At 35.9% G+C, this 17,959-nt stretch overlaps 1 protein-coding gene across 1 annotated transcript; it reads left to right on the forward strand.

Moving 5' to 3' along the window:
* Positions 1-1,727: 1,727 nt before the first annotated feature.
* osbpl11 (oxysterol binding protein-like 11) lies at positions 1,728-17,346 on the forward strand. The gene is made up of 13 exons (XM_043248797.1): positions 1,728-2,022; positions 2,500-2,568; positions 2,710-2,885; positions 3,089-3,168; positions 3,723-3,911; positions 4,023-4,221; positions 7,851-7,993; positions 11,238-11,378; positions 11,541-11,994; positions 12,068-12,254; positions 12,809-12,991; positions 13,345-13,498; positions 15,033-17,346. The coding sequence occupies exons 1-13, from the start codon at positions 1,943-1,945 to the stop codon at positions 15,114-15,116; spliced, it is 2,139 nt and encodes a 712-aa protein (XP_043104732.1). The 5' UTR covers positions 1,728-1,942; the 3' UTR covers positions 15,117-17,346.
* Positions 17,347-17,959: the final 613 nt, after the last annotated feature.

The following is a 17,959-nucleotide window of genomic DNA, read 5'->3' on the forward strand; positions in this document are numbered from 1 at the left end:
TGGAATGTTGTGTAAATATGTTACTATTGTAGTAATAATTGCTGATGTGTTAAGAATTTTTTATTTTGTGTTTTAAGCGTACTGTTTGATGAAGAGATTAATTGTGTGAAATATGGAGCAAATGAGGTTTCATATTTCATAGTGAAACTAAAATATGGTGTGATTATGGTATGAATTCATATTTACTGTATGTATGTAGAGTTGGAGTTTATATTCCAAAATGTTGGACTGAATGAGTCTTGCAGTTTTAGCGGCTCGTTATAATGTAACTGAAGGAGTTTTGTACTCTCAAACCTCAACTGAAATGCCTTTCCTTTCATAGTATTCACTCAAGGACAGTATGAGCATATAGTTTTAACAGTATGTCTGAACATAATTTTTTAGATTTAAAGCAAGCTTTTGCTCACATAGGAGACATTTTTCTTGAAAATTGTAATAATCACTGCAAACATTGACACTTAGTAGCATTAAAAATTTTTTTCTGTTATTTATAATTAATTATATACACACACACACACACACACTTTTTATAATTAATTTTTTACTATTATCATTATAGTATTTGTTTGGATTGTTTTTGCTGCATAAATAGCAGTTCTTTATAAATTATAATTTTAAGTTTGTAGTTTGACAATGCATATATTTTAATTTTTCATGTTAAATCCTCATGACCTCAGTAAGCATGTCTTGCACCATTTCAATTTAGATTATCTTGAAAAATTACAGGATATTTTACAAAATGAAATTATGAATTTATCAGAAGAAATGTGTTATTCTTTTTTGTTTGTCTTGTCTTTTTATTATGTCCCAATGTTCAGATGTAAACTCTGCTTTGACAAAACATTTTATTAGATACGTCATTGTATTTTACTTATCCACTAATTAATTTAATAAATAATTTCTGAATAATGTGTGGAATCAGACAAACCATTCTCTTGATAAAAATGGTATTGTACAACAAGCAAAGCATATAAATGACTATAGAGGAGAATAACCTACAGCCAGTATAAGGATAAACAAAAATTGAAAATGCCAAGCCATGAGACTGTTGTAAGACCAAAGACAAGTCTATGCAGAACTAAAAATCTATCACATACTCTCATTTTTGTTTTTCTCCATGTTTTGTATTGTATATGGTACTCTGTTTAAGGATACACGATTAAAAGAAATGTTAACAGTCCTACTGTTGAGACATAATTTGCATTGTTAACAGTTGTTTATTTTCCCAATAAAATGAATTATGACAAAGAAATGTTTTTTACTTTACCTTTAGTCGATGTTTGAAAATAGTACAATCAATACATTACAGGATTTTGTTTAAAAAAAAAAGTGCAGATGTGTTACTGTAAATATTCTTCCTAACTTATAACTTATTTATATTTATATACATGTATATTTCTAAGTGTTTATATTATATAATAAACATATTTCACGATAATGTTTTTACGTCACTAGGGTGGTATCATTACATCCGGCCAATCAGAATGAGAGCTGATCTAGCGCTCAGGTCTCCACCCAGGACTTTTAATTTGAAAGGTGGATTATGTGGCGGTTCGGATGTAAAAAAAAAAAAAAAAAAAAAAAAAAAAAACAAGAAACGCTAAAATGTAATTCTAGTAAACTATATTGATATAATAAATTCGCTAAAATAAAACAGATATAATAAAAACCATTCGGTTCTTGCGGTTTAATGAATGTGTTTTTAGCCCACCTCCTGTCACATGATGCGGGTCGCGAATGACTTCACGCTCTGTCATGGCTGCGTGAGACATAAACATGCCAGTGGTTCTGTAATTCAGAGCATTAAACTAGTGCGATGATTAAAGCAGCGGCCTCAACCAATCGCTTTGCCTTGAGGTCCGCCATATGAAATCGGCTGGTCGGTGTTTAGTGCGGCAGGTGAAGTGAAAGCTGTGTTGTAGATCACAGAAAGGATCCGATCATGCAGACTGAAGCAGTGTTGGAGCATCACGGCGGCTCACAGAGTTCTTGTAGGACAGGCTCAAAATCCTGGCAATACAGGTAAGTTGCTTCACACAAGCGGCTAACGGTGTTTACATATGAGCCATGTTAACTGTTCGATGTCAAATAGCAAAGGCTGCGTTTCTAATGCGAGAGGAGCTTGTACAGTATTCCATTTCCGGAGTAAACTGGACTTAAACGCATGTCAGTGATATTATTCCTGTCATCATATAATTTAAATCCGTATGATTTTTATGTACACACACACACACACACACACACACATATATATATATACACACATATGTATATATATATATATATATATATATATATATATATATATATATATACACACACATATATATACATATACATACATACATACCATAATTGTAAGAATATTATGGATATATCCCAACTTTGGCCTTTGTTCATATTTAACAATTTACGGTTGATTCGGTGATATAATCTTTGTCATGGTATGAAAAACTTGCACACACTAGTTGATTACAACAAGATGTTTTCTTTTTGAAGTGATCTGATGGAAAAGGTGGATGGGTACTTGATGAAGTACACCAATCTTGTGACTGGCTGGCAGTATCGGTGAGTCTAACATGTCTGTTTAATATAAACAGGCCCAAATCAAATCTGTGCTGTTTTGGAGAGAATCGTTAGAATTCTGCAGGTAAAAAGCAATAGTTTAAATATTGAATGAACTCCTAAACTGTTACGTTTCAATTTTAGGTATTTTGTGCTCAACAATGAAGCAGGGCTGCTGGAATATTTTGTGAATGAGCAGTCAAGAAATCAGAAGCCCAGGGGTTCACTGCCGTTAGCCGGTGCAGTGATTTCACCTAGCGATGAGGATTCACACACCTTCACTGTCAATGCCATTAGCGGAGAGCAATACAAACTTAGAGGTTGCCACAAGATCTCTTTCAACCTTTCTTTCTTTTTGGTTTCACTTCTGCTCTCTATTGCTTTTTTTTTTTTTTTTTTTTGGGGCGCTTAACATGTTTCACTATTTAGATGTATATATATATATATATATATATATATATATATATATATATATATATATATATATATTATTTTTTATTCTTACCTATTTGTGTACCTTCAGCCTCAGATGCAAAGGAGCGACAGCACTGGGTCAGCCGGCTGCAGATCTGTGCGCAGCACCACACAGAGGCAATGGGCAAAGTGAGACTCGCACCCAGAATCCTGTGATACAGTTTACATCACCACACCGCTCAGTAATTTAAGTTAGAGGAACAGGCAGACAACGTGTAAAACTACAATGAGTTTTTCGTTATCATATCCTTTTTAAAACTAATTTATTTTATCAGCTTTCTTTTGAGAACCAATGCCATTTGGTATTGTTGTTATCAATCTGATATTTAAGAGTGTGATATTTAATTTTTGCCACAGTGATAAGCAAACACACTGTAATGGTGTTTAAAAAAACAAACTTGTATGATATGACTTTACTATGACTGTGATGAGAGGCAGGTCAGGGAAAGAGAATCAATAAATAATGCCTTATATTTTGGGTCTGTTTTCTCAAAACATCAGAAGACTTTAATCGTAACCCACAAATTATAATGCCTTTATTTATTTATTTTTCTCTGAGCTTTGCTGTCAAAATCATTTCTAGCTTTCTAGCATTTTTTTTCAAAAGACTGATTTAAGATTTGGAGCTAAATGATGATAAAATTATAATTTAAATCTTTTAGCATTCATCCATAATCCCACAGACAAACCCACCGCTCCAGACTCGCAGTCTCTCCATGGCGTCTCAGGGCAGTGGCAGCTCTCCAGGATCTCAACACAGGATCAACCAGAACTCAAATGCTCTGTTGGGCCTGTCCCAACTTCAGCGCGGCTCGTCTCTTTACTCCAGCAGGAAGTCACTGCTGCCTGATCACTTGCTGGAGGCCAGAGAGGTGAAACTGATTGATGCTTATAGAGGCCCAATTGCATAGTCTCTTTGCAGGTATCTGATCTGAACTTTTAGAAGTAGGATGTGCATTAACCAATAAATGCTCCTCCTTCAGATGATGAGCCAGGCACAGGGCCAGCACAGAGACCTGATCCAGAGTATTGAGGGTCTGCCCTCCTCCCAGGGTCCCTCTCCCTTGGACCAAGACTTGCTGCTGCTAAAAGCTACTTCTTTGGCCACCATGACCTGCCTCAGTGACTGCCTGCACATCCTGCAGCTCCAGCAAGTGGCTCGGCAGAAAGTTCCTCTCGGTGGTGAGTTTTTTATTATTATGTTTATGTGTGTTGATCCTTGTGGTTTTCTTCATTATGTTGACTGTAACAGTAGATGAGTTAAAAATTTTTTTAGTTTTAATGCAGTTATTCTTTTGTCTGGCTCTCCAAATGTTAGACCCGACTTTACTTTATGCTTTGCCTTATTCTTCTGCAGTGCTTAGATGTTAAGTGAATGCATTTTGTCTTCCAGTAAAAGACAGTAAGAGGATTATTTATAAGCACAGCTTCCATCACAGAAATTATTGATTAGTACTGCTCCTGTATGTCATAGAGCATGAGTCTGCTTTTCTTCACAAGATTTTAGCATAAATTGGCAGCGTTTTGTTACGTTTCTTTTTTTTTTTCTTTTTAAAAGAGTGGCAATATCCTATATACCCCATATATATGGTCTGCTTAGGTTTGTTTATTAATAATTCATCTTTCATGACCCTTTTCCACCCTGTTCCTGATCTTGAACAGGGTGGAAAAGGGTCATGAAAGACATAAATGGGTTTTTAAGACATAAATGTCATCTTCACATTTGAAATGACATGCAGTGCTTTAGTGCACTGACGGTGCAATTACATTACATAAAATTTTGGTGAAATCAAAATAAAATAATTGGAAAAAGGTAGTAATGCATTAAACACCGCTCACACAAAAGTCTTGAAGTCAAGCAGCTTTCTGTTGGTCGACACAGCAAATTCTCTTGACCAAATTGAATGTCAGCGAAATCACGTTAAACTCCTAATTGTGCAATTCCTGCTGAAATTAAGCAAAATATTGCTGAGCAATAGTGAATGTGACCAAAACCTTCACTCACAAGATGCCGGACTTGCTGAACAGGTACATCTCCAAAAATTTGAATATCGTGAAAAACTTTTTTTGTCACTTATTTCAAAGAGTAAAGCTTTCATACATACTATTACATGTAAAAAAAATTGTTGTTGTTTTAATTTTGATGATTAGAACTTACAGCTCATAAGTGAAAATCCAGTATCTCAAAATGCTAGAATATTTCCTAAAATCAATAAAATAAAAAAAAGAGGAATTGCAAAGCAGAAAAGTTCTCGTTCTTCAAAGTACGTTCATTTCTGCACTCAATACTTGGCCGGGGCTCCTTTAGCACAAACTCCAGCATCAGTGAGGAGTGACATGGAAGAGATCAATCTGTGGCTCTGCTGAAGCGCTATTGAGTCTTCTGTGTTGTTGGATCCTCTGTTTCTCATCTTTCTCTTGAAAATATATAGTCGTACTGGACTTCAAGCAGCTTGGGTTCTGTGCCTCTCCAGTCTTCCTCTGGACTCAAATGATTTCCAAATGAAATTCAAAATATACTTTTATCTGAAAATAGAACCTTGGAGCACTGAGTCCAGATATTTTTCTCCTTAATATGCTTCTAGTAGTGTTTCTGTTTCAGAAGTGTCTTGGTACCTCTTTTCCTCAAGATGTCCGAGCGTAAAGACTCTTGATGCACTGACTCCACCTTCATCCCACTCTTTGCAAAGCTCTTCCAAGAGTTTGAATCGGCTATGCTTGGAAGTTTTCTTGAGTTTGAGGTCATCCCTGTTGCTTGTACACCTTTTCATACCCAACTTTTTCCTTCCAGTCGACTTATCATTTAAAATGCTTTGATACAGCACTCTGTGTACAGACAGTCCTTTAAGTAATGACCTTCTGTGATGTAACCACTTTGTGGAGGGTGTCAGTGATCATCTTCTGGACCATTGCCAAGTCAGCAGTCTTTCCCCAATATTGTGGCATCAGAGAACAAGAGATACCCAGAAATTCTATTGTAGGGGTGGTCATTTAATGAAACTAAAATATAAATATTCTAATATTTTGAGATTTTCGATTTTGACTTTTATGAGCTATAAGCTCTAATCATCAAAATATTTTTTTTTACTTTACATGTAATGAATCTAAAATGTATAGGATGTATATAAGTTTCACTTTTTAAAATAAGTTGCAAAAGAAAAAAAAAATCAATATTCAAATTTTTTGAGATGTGACTATAGTGCAACCCTCCTGTTCTTCACTAACAAACACCTTCTTAATTATATTGAGAAACAACTGCAGGCAATTTGTTTTTAATTTTAAGCGATTTAGAAAAATATGCAAAGCTTCTGGTGTAGCTCATATTCCATATTTACTCGTATCACTAGTTTTTCGGCATTAATAGCTAATAATATTACTGTATATATTGCTGTGAATATCCAACCTCTGTATTTGCTTTTCAATGACTGGATACTGGCAAGTTTCTGAAGCATTGCTGATATGTAAACAAGGGTGTGATATGGATTTTATATTGTCTGATATGTAGAGAGCAAGGTGGCTGATAAAATGCTGATACAGCACCTCTTTTAGTGGCCAGTTTTGCACAGTTATCACACAAATATTCACTGATTTAATTGTGTAGGACTGCATTCCCCCCAAAATTTGTACGTTTTTAATGATTTTAGGTAACACGCCCTCACGGATATTAATGTGTATATTAACTTTTTACCATCATCTTTTTAAAGGTACAAAAGCCATGCCATGATTTAACTTCAAAATGTATGAAGTGTAGCCTCCCTTTTTGTTAAACACCATCATAGTGTGGAATTTGTGTAACACTCCTCTATTGGCTGCCGAAATGCAATCCAAAGATTAATAATGTAGAGTCTTTTAGACAACCACACATACTCTCTTTCTGCAAATCCGCTATCGGGCAGTTATTGAATACCTTAAATCACATATTCACTGCGACTCACTGATCCTTATGTGTAATCCAGGTCAATGCAATACGATCAAAATACACTACGCCAAAAGCGTTTCTGCTCACGTCACAGTGTCTGGGTGTACCAAGATAACCAATAGCTGAACAGAAAACTGGTAGTCAATTTTTCTGTTTGGTATTATAGAGAAACCACAAGCATTTGCGGTTGCAAATGTAATAATCTCAGGTCATGTTTGTGCCTGTAGAATTTATGACCTAGAGCCCTGCTCAGGGAGTGGAATATTGTTTTATAATTAATGAGGAACTGTATCCACCACTGATAGACTTCTGCAGGTAACCAGAGCTCTGCTGGCGTCACTCAAGCGAGGCGGTTGACAGACTTACCAAATTGTGTTACCATACCGTCGTCAATTCTTGGATGAAGTTGTTTCCTGTCAGATTTGGGGACTCGTCTATCCAAAAAACCCTTGTAGTTTTGCAAAACCAGACGCCTTTTTTCCGTCAGGTGACTTTAATGCTGCCCAATCACAAAGCATACATATTTAATTACTCTCCGGCTAGATAAAAACAAGATGTAAACATCCCACAGTTCCAGGATCACCTGCGTTTTTGCTATTGTAAAAAGTAGTGAGCCACCTTGTGAACTTTCTGAGCTTCCTAATGACTGGAACAAAAGAAAAACCACCAGATTAGTCTCCGTGCCAATAAGCAAACAAGTCAACAATGGGCAGGGCTCCGTGCAGACGGTGAGACCCTGGGTTCAGGTTTCTACTCAGTGCTCTGTGTCAGTTGTCAGAGCGTTAAACACCCAGAATACCTGTGGCGTTAGAGGCTGCTGTTGGCTTGTGGGCATCGTGCTGGTGGGCTGGTGATATGAGCGCCCCTGAGCCAGGTTTTGTGTGCCCTGTAGGCCCTGCACTTGAGTGGCTGGAGCCAAAACTTCCAGACATCCTGAAAAATGGAGGGACGCTACCCAGCATCACCAAAGATGATGGAAAAACAGAGGGAACTGTTCTGGAACCTTTAGAAATGGACTCCTGTGACATTGCTGGGGTAAGATTAGCTTTATCTAAACTTGTAGTCATTCTTGACTTTTAAATATATTTTTTAAAATCCTTATAGTATGATTACACACAAAGTCAATGGTCAAAAAGTGTGGAACTTGATCATTAAAGTGGTTGTCGAAATGAACTGTGGAAAATGTATTATTTGGTATCTGAGCTTGTCTTAGATCATATTTATAATGATTAAATGTGAAGTATTTGAATACTTAAGTCTCCCTTAAGTCTGTGTTTTTGCATTAGATTAAAAATCTAATCATGTGACCTCTGCAAACAAATTTTGCTTTTAACTAACAGCAGTGGTGATTTTTGTGGTTGCAGTATATTCTAAACATCTGGTTCCAAGTCATGGTTCTTTTCAAGTACAAACAAGTGTCCCTGTTGTGTAATTACAGGTGTAGTTCAACGCCTTAAAGCTTGTTTTCCATTGGTCAAGCCACAAAACATTTTCGCCCTTATCTTACGCCATTGGTTGAATCAGTGTTGTTACAGTAGTAGGAGGCTGGTCGGGATGCTTAAGCAAACATCAGTGTTTTTATTGCACCACAAAGACACAATGTTTACTTGTGTGTTGACACTTTTCATGGAGATCAATGTCCAAAAGTGACACAAAGGTCTTTTACTTTCTTACCAAAATAAGTATAAAAAAAAAAAAAGTACTGCAGTTATTAATCAAGCTGCTAAAAAGCAGCCAATTTTGTTTCCTTACGATGCATTTCTGAACAATGAAACCGCTTTGATTAAAGTGAGTGCATTTTTTTTTTAATATTTAAAAAATATCTGTCAACAAATTGGAATATGATTAATTTGTCCATATTGAACAACCCTGCTTCCTAATTGAAGGAAAAAAAGTGCCAAACCACATTTTTGTGCTATACTGATTTGACTTAATTACTATAAACGCAAATCCAACAAAAGGGAAAACAAAAGAATACATCATCAGAGCTTTGGTCTCTGAGAGTGATTCATGTGTATAGTTATAATAATCTATTTTGAACAATGGCAGAACTTCAGTGCTAAGAGGAAAAAAATTAATAAACTGAAAAAACATCATCATCCATGACGTTGTCCCTCGAGTGCGCAACTGGTTATCATGAAATGTTAATTTGGAAGGATATGGATTCCTGAAATCCCTAAATCTCACAAATAATAAGACAGCCTTTCATTGAGCAAAAATTGAATAAAATTTAATGCAGTGGGTAAGAAAGAGAGAAGCAGAGAGAAAGTTATTGCATTTTCAGAGGATGTTTTATAGCATTGGATAACGGAGAGAGTAAGACATTATCCAGTTTTAATCAGATTCCAGTCCCCCGGTTTCCCTGAAGTAGCTCTTGCTGAAGACCGTCTTAAAGGAAGTCGCTGCCATTGAGGAATTTTGAGGCGCAAAAAAATTTAATTAAACAAGAAATCCTGAAAATATTTAGTAGCACAACAGTTGTCAACATAATAAGATGATTATATTAAATATTAAATTTTAAATTTATTTCTGAAGGGTAATGTGACACAAAAAACTGGTTCAATGAGTGCTGAAAAATTTAGCTTTGCCATCACAGGATAAAAACATAATGTAGTTAATTGCATTTATTCATTATAAATGTATTTCAGAATATATTTTTAAATAATAAACAAAAAATCTACATTTTGTCTTAAATGCATTAAGCCTATATGGGTAAGACTTCCAGTTCTTTAGCAGTAGGGCAAATGATAAATAACAATGCCTTTAATGGTAAGACTGTTTGCATTATAAACCAGTGTGTTAAGTAAGATAAATATTGACTTACCATATTAAAATAATATGATAAGATATACACAGATTTTCAATATCACCCAGATAAGACCAGACGCTAGACCCATAGAATTTACAAATGTCAAGAAAAGGTGCATAGAGTCCATTTTCCATTTTCCAAAAAGTGTGTCAGTGCTTTGTGTTAATTTTGAATACAATATAATTTTAATTATAAAATGCTTTTGTGATATTGGGCTTAAAACATTAAAAAATTATTGTCTGAAGTATCTATATAAGTTTTTGGGTCTCTGTATGTAAAGACAGAAACATACAGATGTATTCATAACAGATGCCGATGATAATTACTGACAACTGACATTGTTGTTTTGGAAAAGACTCAGACTGTGAATCTCAAGAGTGATCCTTTGCTTCAGTTACCTTCACGTAAACCAACACCTGTCCTGAGCCTTCCTGAAAATCAGACTGTAGACAGGGCTCCCTATTAACCTAAGTAAACTTGTCTGCGGTGTTAAATGTTTGCTATGCTGTTGGTTTTTTCCACTGAATATTCTTGAATAATATTTTGCTTCACATGCCTGTATCATCCATCACTTTAGGCAGCATAACAGATAGATTTGCATTTGAAAAAACAATCTCATACAGAAAAATATATAAATATTTTACAGTATGTAAAGCTGTTTTTGTCGAGTGTCATTAGTGGTGTTTGCGGAGGGAAACACCGTTACTGTTTCTCATACTTAGGGTTTGAGTTTTAAACAAACAAAAACATACTGTAACTTGTTCCACACCTACAAATGATGTGCAGCCTATTGAAATAGGTGTGCTTTTAGGTAAATCATCATATTTATAAATATAGGAAAGACTTACAGCTCACCTAGTGTAGAAATACCTTGGAATTTAAAGTCATAAAAGCCATTCATCAGCCATGAGCTTAACATTTCCTTGCTATATTTTTATAAACTTTATAATTTATTTTTATTTTATTTATCATTTTAATGATTTTATTTGCTTTCATAAGTTACATATGATTATTGTGTATTAGTTTTTAGATTATATATTAGATTACATTTTTATACCAGTTAATATTTTTTTCTTTTTCAAAGTAATTTTAGTACTTCAACACTTTTTTTTGTTGTTGTTGTTAGTTGCCAAACATTTTTTATTAGTTTATCATATAATATTTGTATTTTATTTTAGTCTCATGTCTATTAACAAAAATATTTTTTTATATTTTAAATATTCTTAGTTCATTAAAATGTTTTTTAATATTGCTCTATTTTCTTTTTATTATATAATTAAGCTAATGTACCTCTAGAAAATGTAAAGACTAAAAAAAGGTAGACTGTAATTATTGAAAAGCTATGGATGGGTCTTTGGTACAAAGGTGTAGAAACACTGTAGAGACTTAGGAAGGTCTAAAAAAAAAAGTAGTTGTAGTTGTTTTACTGGTTAAGTGGGATGTGATCATGAAGTTTGGTTTGGGTTTCAGGAGCAGGAGGAGATTGATGCCACACAGGAGGTGGATGATTCTACTCCGGCCGAGGAGGAGGATCTGGGTGCTGTCGAAGAGGAGCGCAGCGTCATTCTGCACCTCCTCTCTCAGCTCAAACTGGGCATGGACCTCACCAGGGTATATCAGCTCCATCTCATTAATGGCTCTCATTTCATCTTGTGTCTTTCTCAAACCTCAGATAAAGTTTTTGTAAATACCCCCATTTAAACTAAAAGTTAAACTAAAAGAACTAAAGGTCATTCATTATGAAATAATGCAGCGTTTCAAATGGGCTTGTAGGTGGTCCTGCCGACCTTCATTCTGGAGAAGCGCTCCTTGTTGGAAATGTATGCAGACTTCATGTCCCATCCGGATATTTTCGTGGCCATCACCGATGGCTCCAGCCCGATGGACCGCATGGTCCGATTTGTAGAGTATTACCTCACTTCCTTCCACGAAGGTCGTAAAGGTGCCATTGCCAAGAAGCCCTACAACCCCATCATCGGAGAGACCTTCCACTGCTCTTGGAAAGTACCCAAAGCGACAACGCCTCCGTCAGCAGTCCCAAAGGAAGGCATCTCATGCCCGTCAGACTGCTACAATGTCCGCTTCGTGGCTGAGCAGGTTTCCCATCATCCACCTGTGTCAGGCTTCTATGCAGAATGCCAGGAGAGACAGATGTGCGTCAACACGCATGTGTGGACCAAGAGCAAGTTCATGGGCATGTCCATTGGCGTATCTATGATCGGAGAAGGTGAGTTTAGCCTGCTTTGCACTTGTTTTCACATTTTGTTGAAAAATGTTAACGTTAATTCCTGTGCTTGCAGGTAATCTACACCTATTGGAGCACGGTGAGGAATACACCTTTAGCCTGCCCTCTGCTTACGCCCGCTCTATCCTCACTGTGCCCTGGGTGGAACTGGGAGGAAAAGTCAATGTCAACTGCGCCAAGACAGGCTACTCTGCAGTCATCACCTTCCAAACAAAGCCTTTCTATGGGGGCAAGCTGCACAGGTCAGGATCACGCTAGATCACATTACATGACTCCGTTTTCCATCTATGTGAGACAGTATAGTGTTTTCAATGTAAATTTATACAGCCGTCGTGTGAAAACTGTTAATTAGTATGCACTACTATTAAAATGATACATTAAATTGATCAAAAGTGACTGTAAAAACATTTGTTTCCAATTATAATGTTAAGCAGCATAACTATTTTCAACACTGATAATAATATGAAATGTTTCTTAAGCACCAAATCAGCATAAAGATTAGACTCATTTCAGAAGGCTCGTGTGATGTAATGCATATGGCTGCTAAAGTGTAGCTTTGGGGTCACAAGAGTTAATGGTGTTTTGAAATATATTCAAATAGGAAACATTATATAAAATTGGTTAACTGTTAACTGTATTTTTATTAAATAAAATCCAGGATTGGAAGAAACTAATTACATAAACATAAAATTACAATAAGTTTGAAAAAAAATCATTTTTAAAAATTTTATTCTGACTTTTATGAAGTCAGTTTTGATTCCTGGACTGTAACAAAAACCTATGTTTTGTTTCTCAGAGTGAACGCGGAGGTCAAACACAACCCCACCAACTCCGTGGTGTGCCGCGTGCAGGGCGAGTGGAACGGCGTGCTGGAGTTTAGCTACACCAGCGGGGAGATGCGTATCGTAGACATTACCAAACTCCCCGTCACCAGGAAAAGAGTACGACCCGATGAGCTGCAAGGACCCTACGAGTCTAGGTAAAACCAGCCAATCGGTTTACTGTGATATTCATGCCACACGATTGAACTATACAGTGTTAACTTTGATATGATGTCCTGTCTTTTAAATGAGCAAACTGAACAGCTAAACAAGTGATATAAAGAAATAGTTAAAAGATATATTGTGAAGGACTGAAAAAGAAAGAGATAAATGGGTTTGGAACAAAATGAAGGTCAGGATATCTAACCATTTTTTTGTTGGAGGAACTGCAAGTGAAAACCTTAGTTTCTTTATAGCTGTCTTGTTGTCTGTGGATTCAGATGCATTTACTGAAAGTGTATTGATGTGGTGAGAAGGCTCCGTGTTTAATCTGTGACTCTTCTCCCTGCAGGCGACTGTGGCAGCATGTGACAGAGTCTCTCAAAGAAAGAGACATGGATAAAGCCACGGAACACAAGCGCTTCCTAGAAGAAAGGCAGAGGAAGGAGGAAAGGCATCGCGCAGAGACACAGACAGCATGGAGGACCAAATACTTTGAGCGCAAGGTAAGAACACATCTGCATCTTTTTTTTTTTTTGAAATCATATAATTTACATATATTGAAAATAGTAAATTTACTTTTATAATATATTTGGGAAGCACTGTTATTATAAATAACCTTTGGTTAAGGATTGTTTTCCACTGTTTGTGATTTTTAATGTTGTTATAAATAAAATAATTTTTTGTCTGTGAAATGTGGCACATTTGTTTCATCCCGATCTTGTCTACATTTGAGGTTTCGTGGTATATTTTGTCTCAATTAATGCAATGTTTCACTTGGAAATGGGTAAAAAAAGTGTCAAAGTGAAGCTTGAGTAAAGTGCTGCAGGTAGGAGTCCTAAAACTCAGGAAAAAGCACTTCTGGTTCAATCGTCCTGAAGTCAGTGGGATTTTAAAGGGTTTACATCTAAAAATGTGGTTTGCTTTACTGTGGCTAAAAAATATGTCTACAGAGATTGTCAGCCATATTAAATGACTCCTCGCTCATCTGCTTTTATGCTTTTTACTTCTGCCAATTATACAACCTGGTCTCATAAAAATACGTACCACTGTGCACTTTTTGTGCAACACTATTTTAGTGCACACATTTTTTTAAAGAGAAATGTCCACTGAGTGGCGCTAAAGCATGTTCAAACCCTGGTACATTTTTATTAAATTGATATAGGTACGTATTGCTGTGTTTTTATTATGTTAAATATCCTGGGACTGTCTATAAAGTTAATGCTCTGCCATGTTGGAAATATGCACTACACCAAATCCAACCCTGAACCTACATGATAATATTAAAGAAATCGTTAACTGTAGTAAATGATGTCAGAATTGTCATTTTTAGGTAAACTATTCCTTTTAATAAATACAAAACTGATATAAAAATGCATTTGTTAATGCGACCGTGTCATTTCAACTTCCTTTTATACAGATCTGAACTGTTTTGTCGAACCGTAGTTACATGTGATTCGCCTTTCTAGTACATCTATGCACTAAGCTACTGAACAAACCTATCGACTATGAGAGCCCATAGATATGAAGCTGGATATCTGTAATGCTAACATTCAGAAGCATCAGTTATCAGTAATCATCAGTTATTACAATCTCCCAGCATATTAATATCAAGTCAAGTAATCGAAACTTTAAATTTGTGTGAAAAGAAATATAAGGTGTCAGAGTTTTACTGCCTCTAGAGTTTGTTCCTTTTGGAAACTGCAGTGATATGTACTTGTTGGTACCTATTTCATGTCTCACTAAAAAGTGCACCCAGGTACATTTATGCCATGAGACGCCAGGTAGCAATTATATTTAGGCTTCAAAACTGTTGCATAAAAATACTATCTTGCCATACAATGCAATGAGAAGCTAATCTTCTGCAGTAATTCAAAAGCATGATTGTATTTAAAAACCCTACTGGCTTTTTATCGGGTGAATTATGGTAATGCTAACTTCTGGTTTGGCCCCCTTAATTGCATAATCATAGGTATTATGTTTTCTAAGTTCTCATTTATTTCAATTTTGTCTTTTTTTTTTTTTTTTTTTTTCTTCTAGGGTGAAGGCTGGGTGTATTACCAACCACTGTGGAAAACGGCGGCCCACAGCTCTTCCCCAGTGTCCCCTCCACAAAACCCGTGACCTCTGACCTTTTTAAGACCTGAGTCCAAGCATTGTCCAGGCATTGTACAGCCTCCTGCTGCAGTAAACCTTTTGGTCCGGTGTTCCCTCTCACAGATGAAGACGTACATTCTTCTTTGTATGATTCCTGAAACATAACTTCAGTTTGAGTGTTTGTAACACGCTTTGTGGACTTGCGGGTTTGCACTCTGATGTTCATATTTTGCATCCTTCGGTGGTAAGATTTTTGTAGAACTACACAGTGAATGATTTCTTCAATCCGCACACAGATATTGTTTGTTGATGTTGCCTTAACGAGTGTCGTATGTAAAGAGGGCTGAGTACAGTGTGCCGGTTCTTAACGTGGGATTGTGTTTGAGGTGAACTTCTTAATCTAACCATACTGTGGTGTACTGTATTTGACCACAGTGCGGTCAAAGTTTTCTGATTCTTTTAAAATCGTTATCATGATTTATACGATATCAAATGAAATGCAGGACTAGTGAAGGTCGTTCAGGAAGGTGGAGTTGAAAAGGACAGGCGTCTAGTTGCGTTGATAACCGGCAAGACGCGAGTTGTTATTACTTAGCCAGATTAAGCTGGGGTATTGATGAGAAAGTAAACGTTGGCTTGGCTTTCATATTATGCTGTCTTTTTCTCGTTCTCGCTCTGGTAAATGAAGCTCGCAGGCGCTATACACAAAATCTGGGCCGGACGGAAGTGTTCGGGTTCAGGCCTGCTCTTCTGTTTTTGCTTGATGTTGAGTGAACATTTATGTTGGCTTTAGTTTCAGAGAGATTTTAAAGGGAAAGTTCACTCCCAGAAAAAATATCTTCATTTACCCTCATGTCATTTAAAACCTGCAGGACTTTCTGACTTCTGTGGATATTTTTAACTACTTACAATACAAGTCAATTGGGTCCAAAGGTTATAATGACATAAGGGTGAATAAATGTAACCAAACTTTAAATTTAAGTTGAGCTGTCCTTTTAATACTTACGTTGAGCACTTTAACTGTTTAGACCTAGAAAAGAGCCAGCCTTATAATATTCTCTATATGCATAATAATATGTGTAAATGCAACCCGATAAGACAGTATTATTGGAGATACAGTAAGCTCTGTCAAAAGTTCTGACGGATATCAATTTGATCTGTCAGAGTTATGCAGTTTAACTTTATGACTTCAGACTGCTACGTTCCACTTCGATTCTACCTCGATTGACATTAAGAACTTTTTTTTTTTTTTTTAAAGGGACAGTTACCCAAAAATGAAAAGTTTTGTTTACTTACCCCATGTTGTCTTAAATGAAATTTTCTCTGTTCAGTTTTCTCGTTTGCATTTAGATGCCTGTCAAACTAGATTTCAGTCTGCTGAGGGAAAAAAAAACATCCAGAACCAGTTGGTTTAGTGGTCTTTGTTGGTTTCTCAGCTTGGTCAGTCAAAACACCGGCCTGGTTAGACTAGGCAGGACATTTAACTACCATATTGTTTCAGATGACTTGTATGCAAGTTTTATAGAGCACATTTATGGTGTTTTATAGAGTTCTGATTTATAAGTCACAGATCAATTCAAGAGCAGCTTGAACATTCTGCCTGACATCTCCTTTTATATTTCACAGAAAATAAGAAAGTATTATGGGCTTTGGAATGACATGAGGGTGAGTAAACAATGCCAGAATTTTCATTTTTGAGCAAACTCCTTTAGGTGCGATCGAGATCGCCAGCACCTATTCCTTGTTAAAGGTTCAGGTTTTTAGTTAGCTGGTCATGTTAGTAATAGTTTTTTTTGTAAAAGTTTTAGCCACGTTAAATTTGAGGTTTTCAGAGTTCTTCAAGATTTTGTGTTTAAACGCTTCATTGATCAATTTTTCCAGCGGGGAACAGTTGGAGTGACGGTGCTGGCTGAAGTGTTGCGTCTCTCATATAATCTCTGCTTCAGACTGGCATTGGTTGCGCTGAGAAACTTGTGGTGCCTTATTTGTGTTAGTCTTCCTCCCGTTCCACCTCACAGCCGTCAGCTTTCTCATTAAAACAGAGTAAGACTGAAGCCACAGCCTTTGTACATATCTTCTTTCATTTTCCTGTCAGCAAAATACAGAATTCCCACGAAGCGTCTGGTACATCAGCTGTGCTCTCCACTCAAATCATTCTGCTGAGCCATCAACTGCACTGATGTTTTAAATACACTCCCTGTAGCCTCAGAAAATATGATTGAAAAAATAAAATTGTTAATATATTGGAGGATTTCAACTATTAGTGAACTTTCTTTCGTTTTACTTGATGACTGTGTCTGTGTGGTATCAAGAACAGTTACAAATATATCACAATAACCGATATATATATATAAGAATCTATGACATTTAATTTTAGAATTATGCTTGTAATATTATGATCTAAGATTAATTTTTAATATTAAGTTTTGTACTGGATTTTTTTTACATTTAACGATCACTTAAAATAGGAAAGGCAAAACTAAGGAACCCATTCTCTACCTTTAGAGTAGTAGTAGTAATAATAATAATAATAATAAAGTAACTGCAACTTTATTTTTCACATGTTGTGTAATTGTATTTCACATAGTGTCTTAATATTGCACATTTGCAATTTTATCTTGTGACTATATATTTCACAGTGTCAATTTATCACAGCTGTGATTTTATACTTCAAAATGCAACTTTATTTCTTGTGCAACTTCATATCTTAAAGTCTGACCAGTTTTATATTTTATTCTGAGGCAGAAACAGGTTTCAAAACAAAACAGTGATTAGAAATAAGGAAAAATATAAAACAATTTTCCTTATATACTACCATTCAAATGTTTAGGGTCAGTAAGGGTTTTTACTAAGAAGTTATTTAATACTTT

This window comes from Puntigrus tetrazona, chromosome 9, assembly GCF_018831695.1.
Source record: "Puntigrus tetrazona isolate hp1 chromosome 9, ASM1883169v1, whole genome shotgun sequence".
NCBI classification, from domain to species: domain Eukaryota; kingdom Metazoa; phylum Chordata; class Actinopteri; order Cypriniformes; family Cyprinidae; genus Puntigrus; species Puntigrus tetrazona.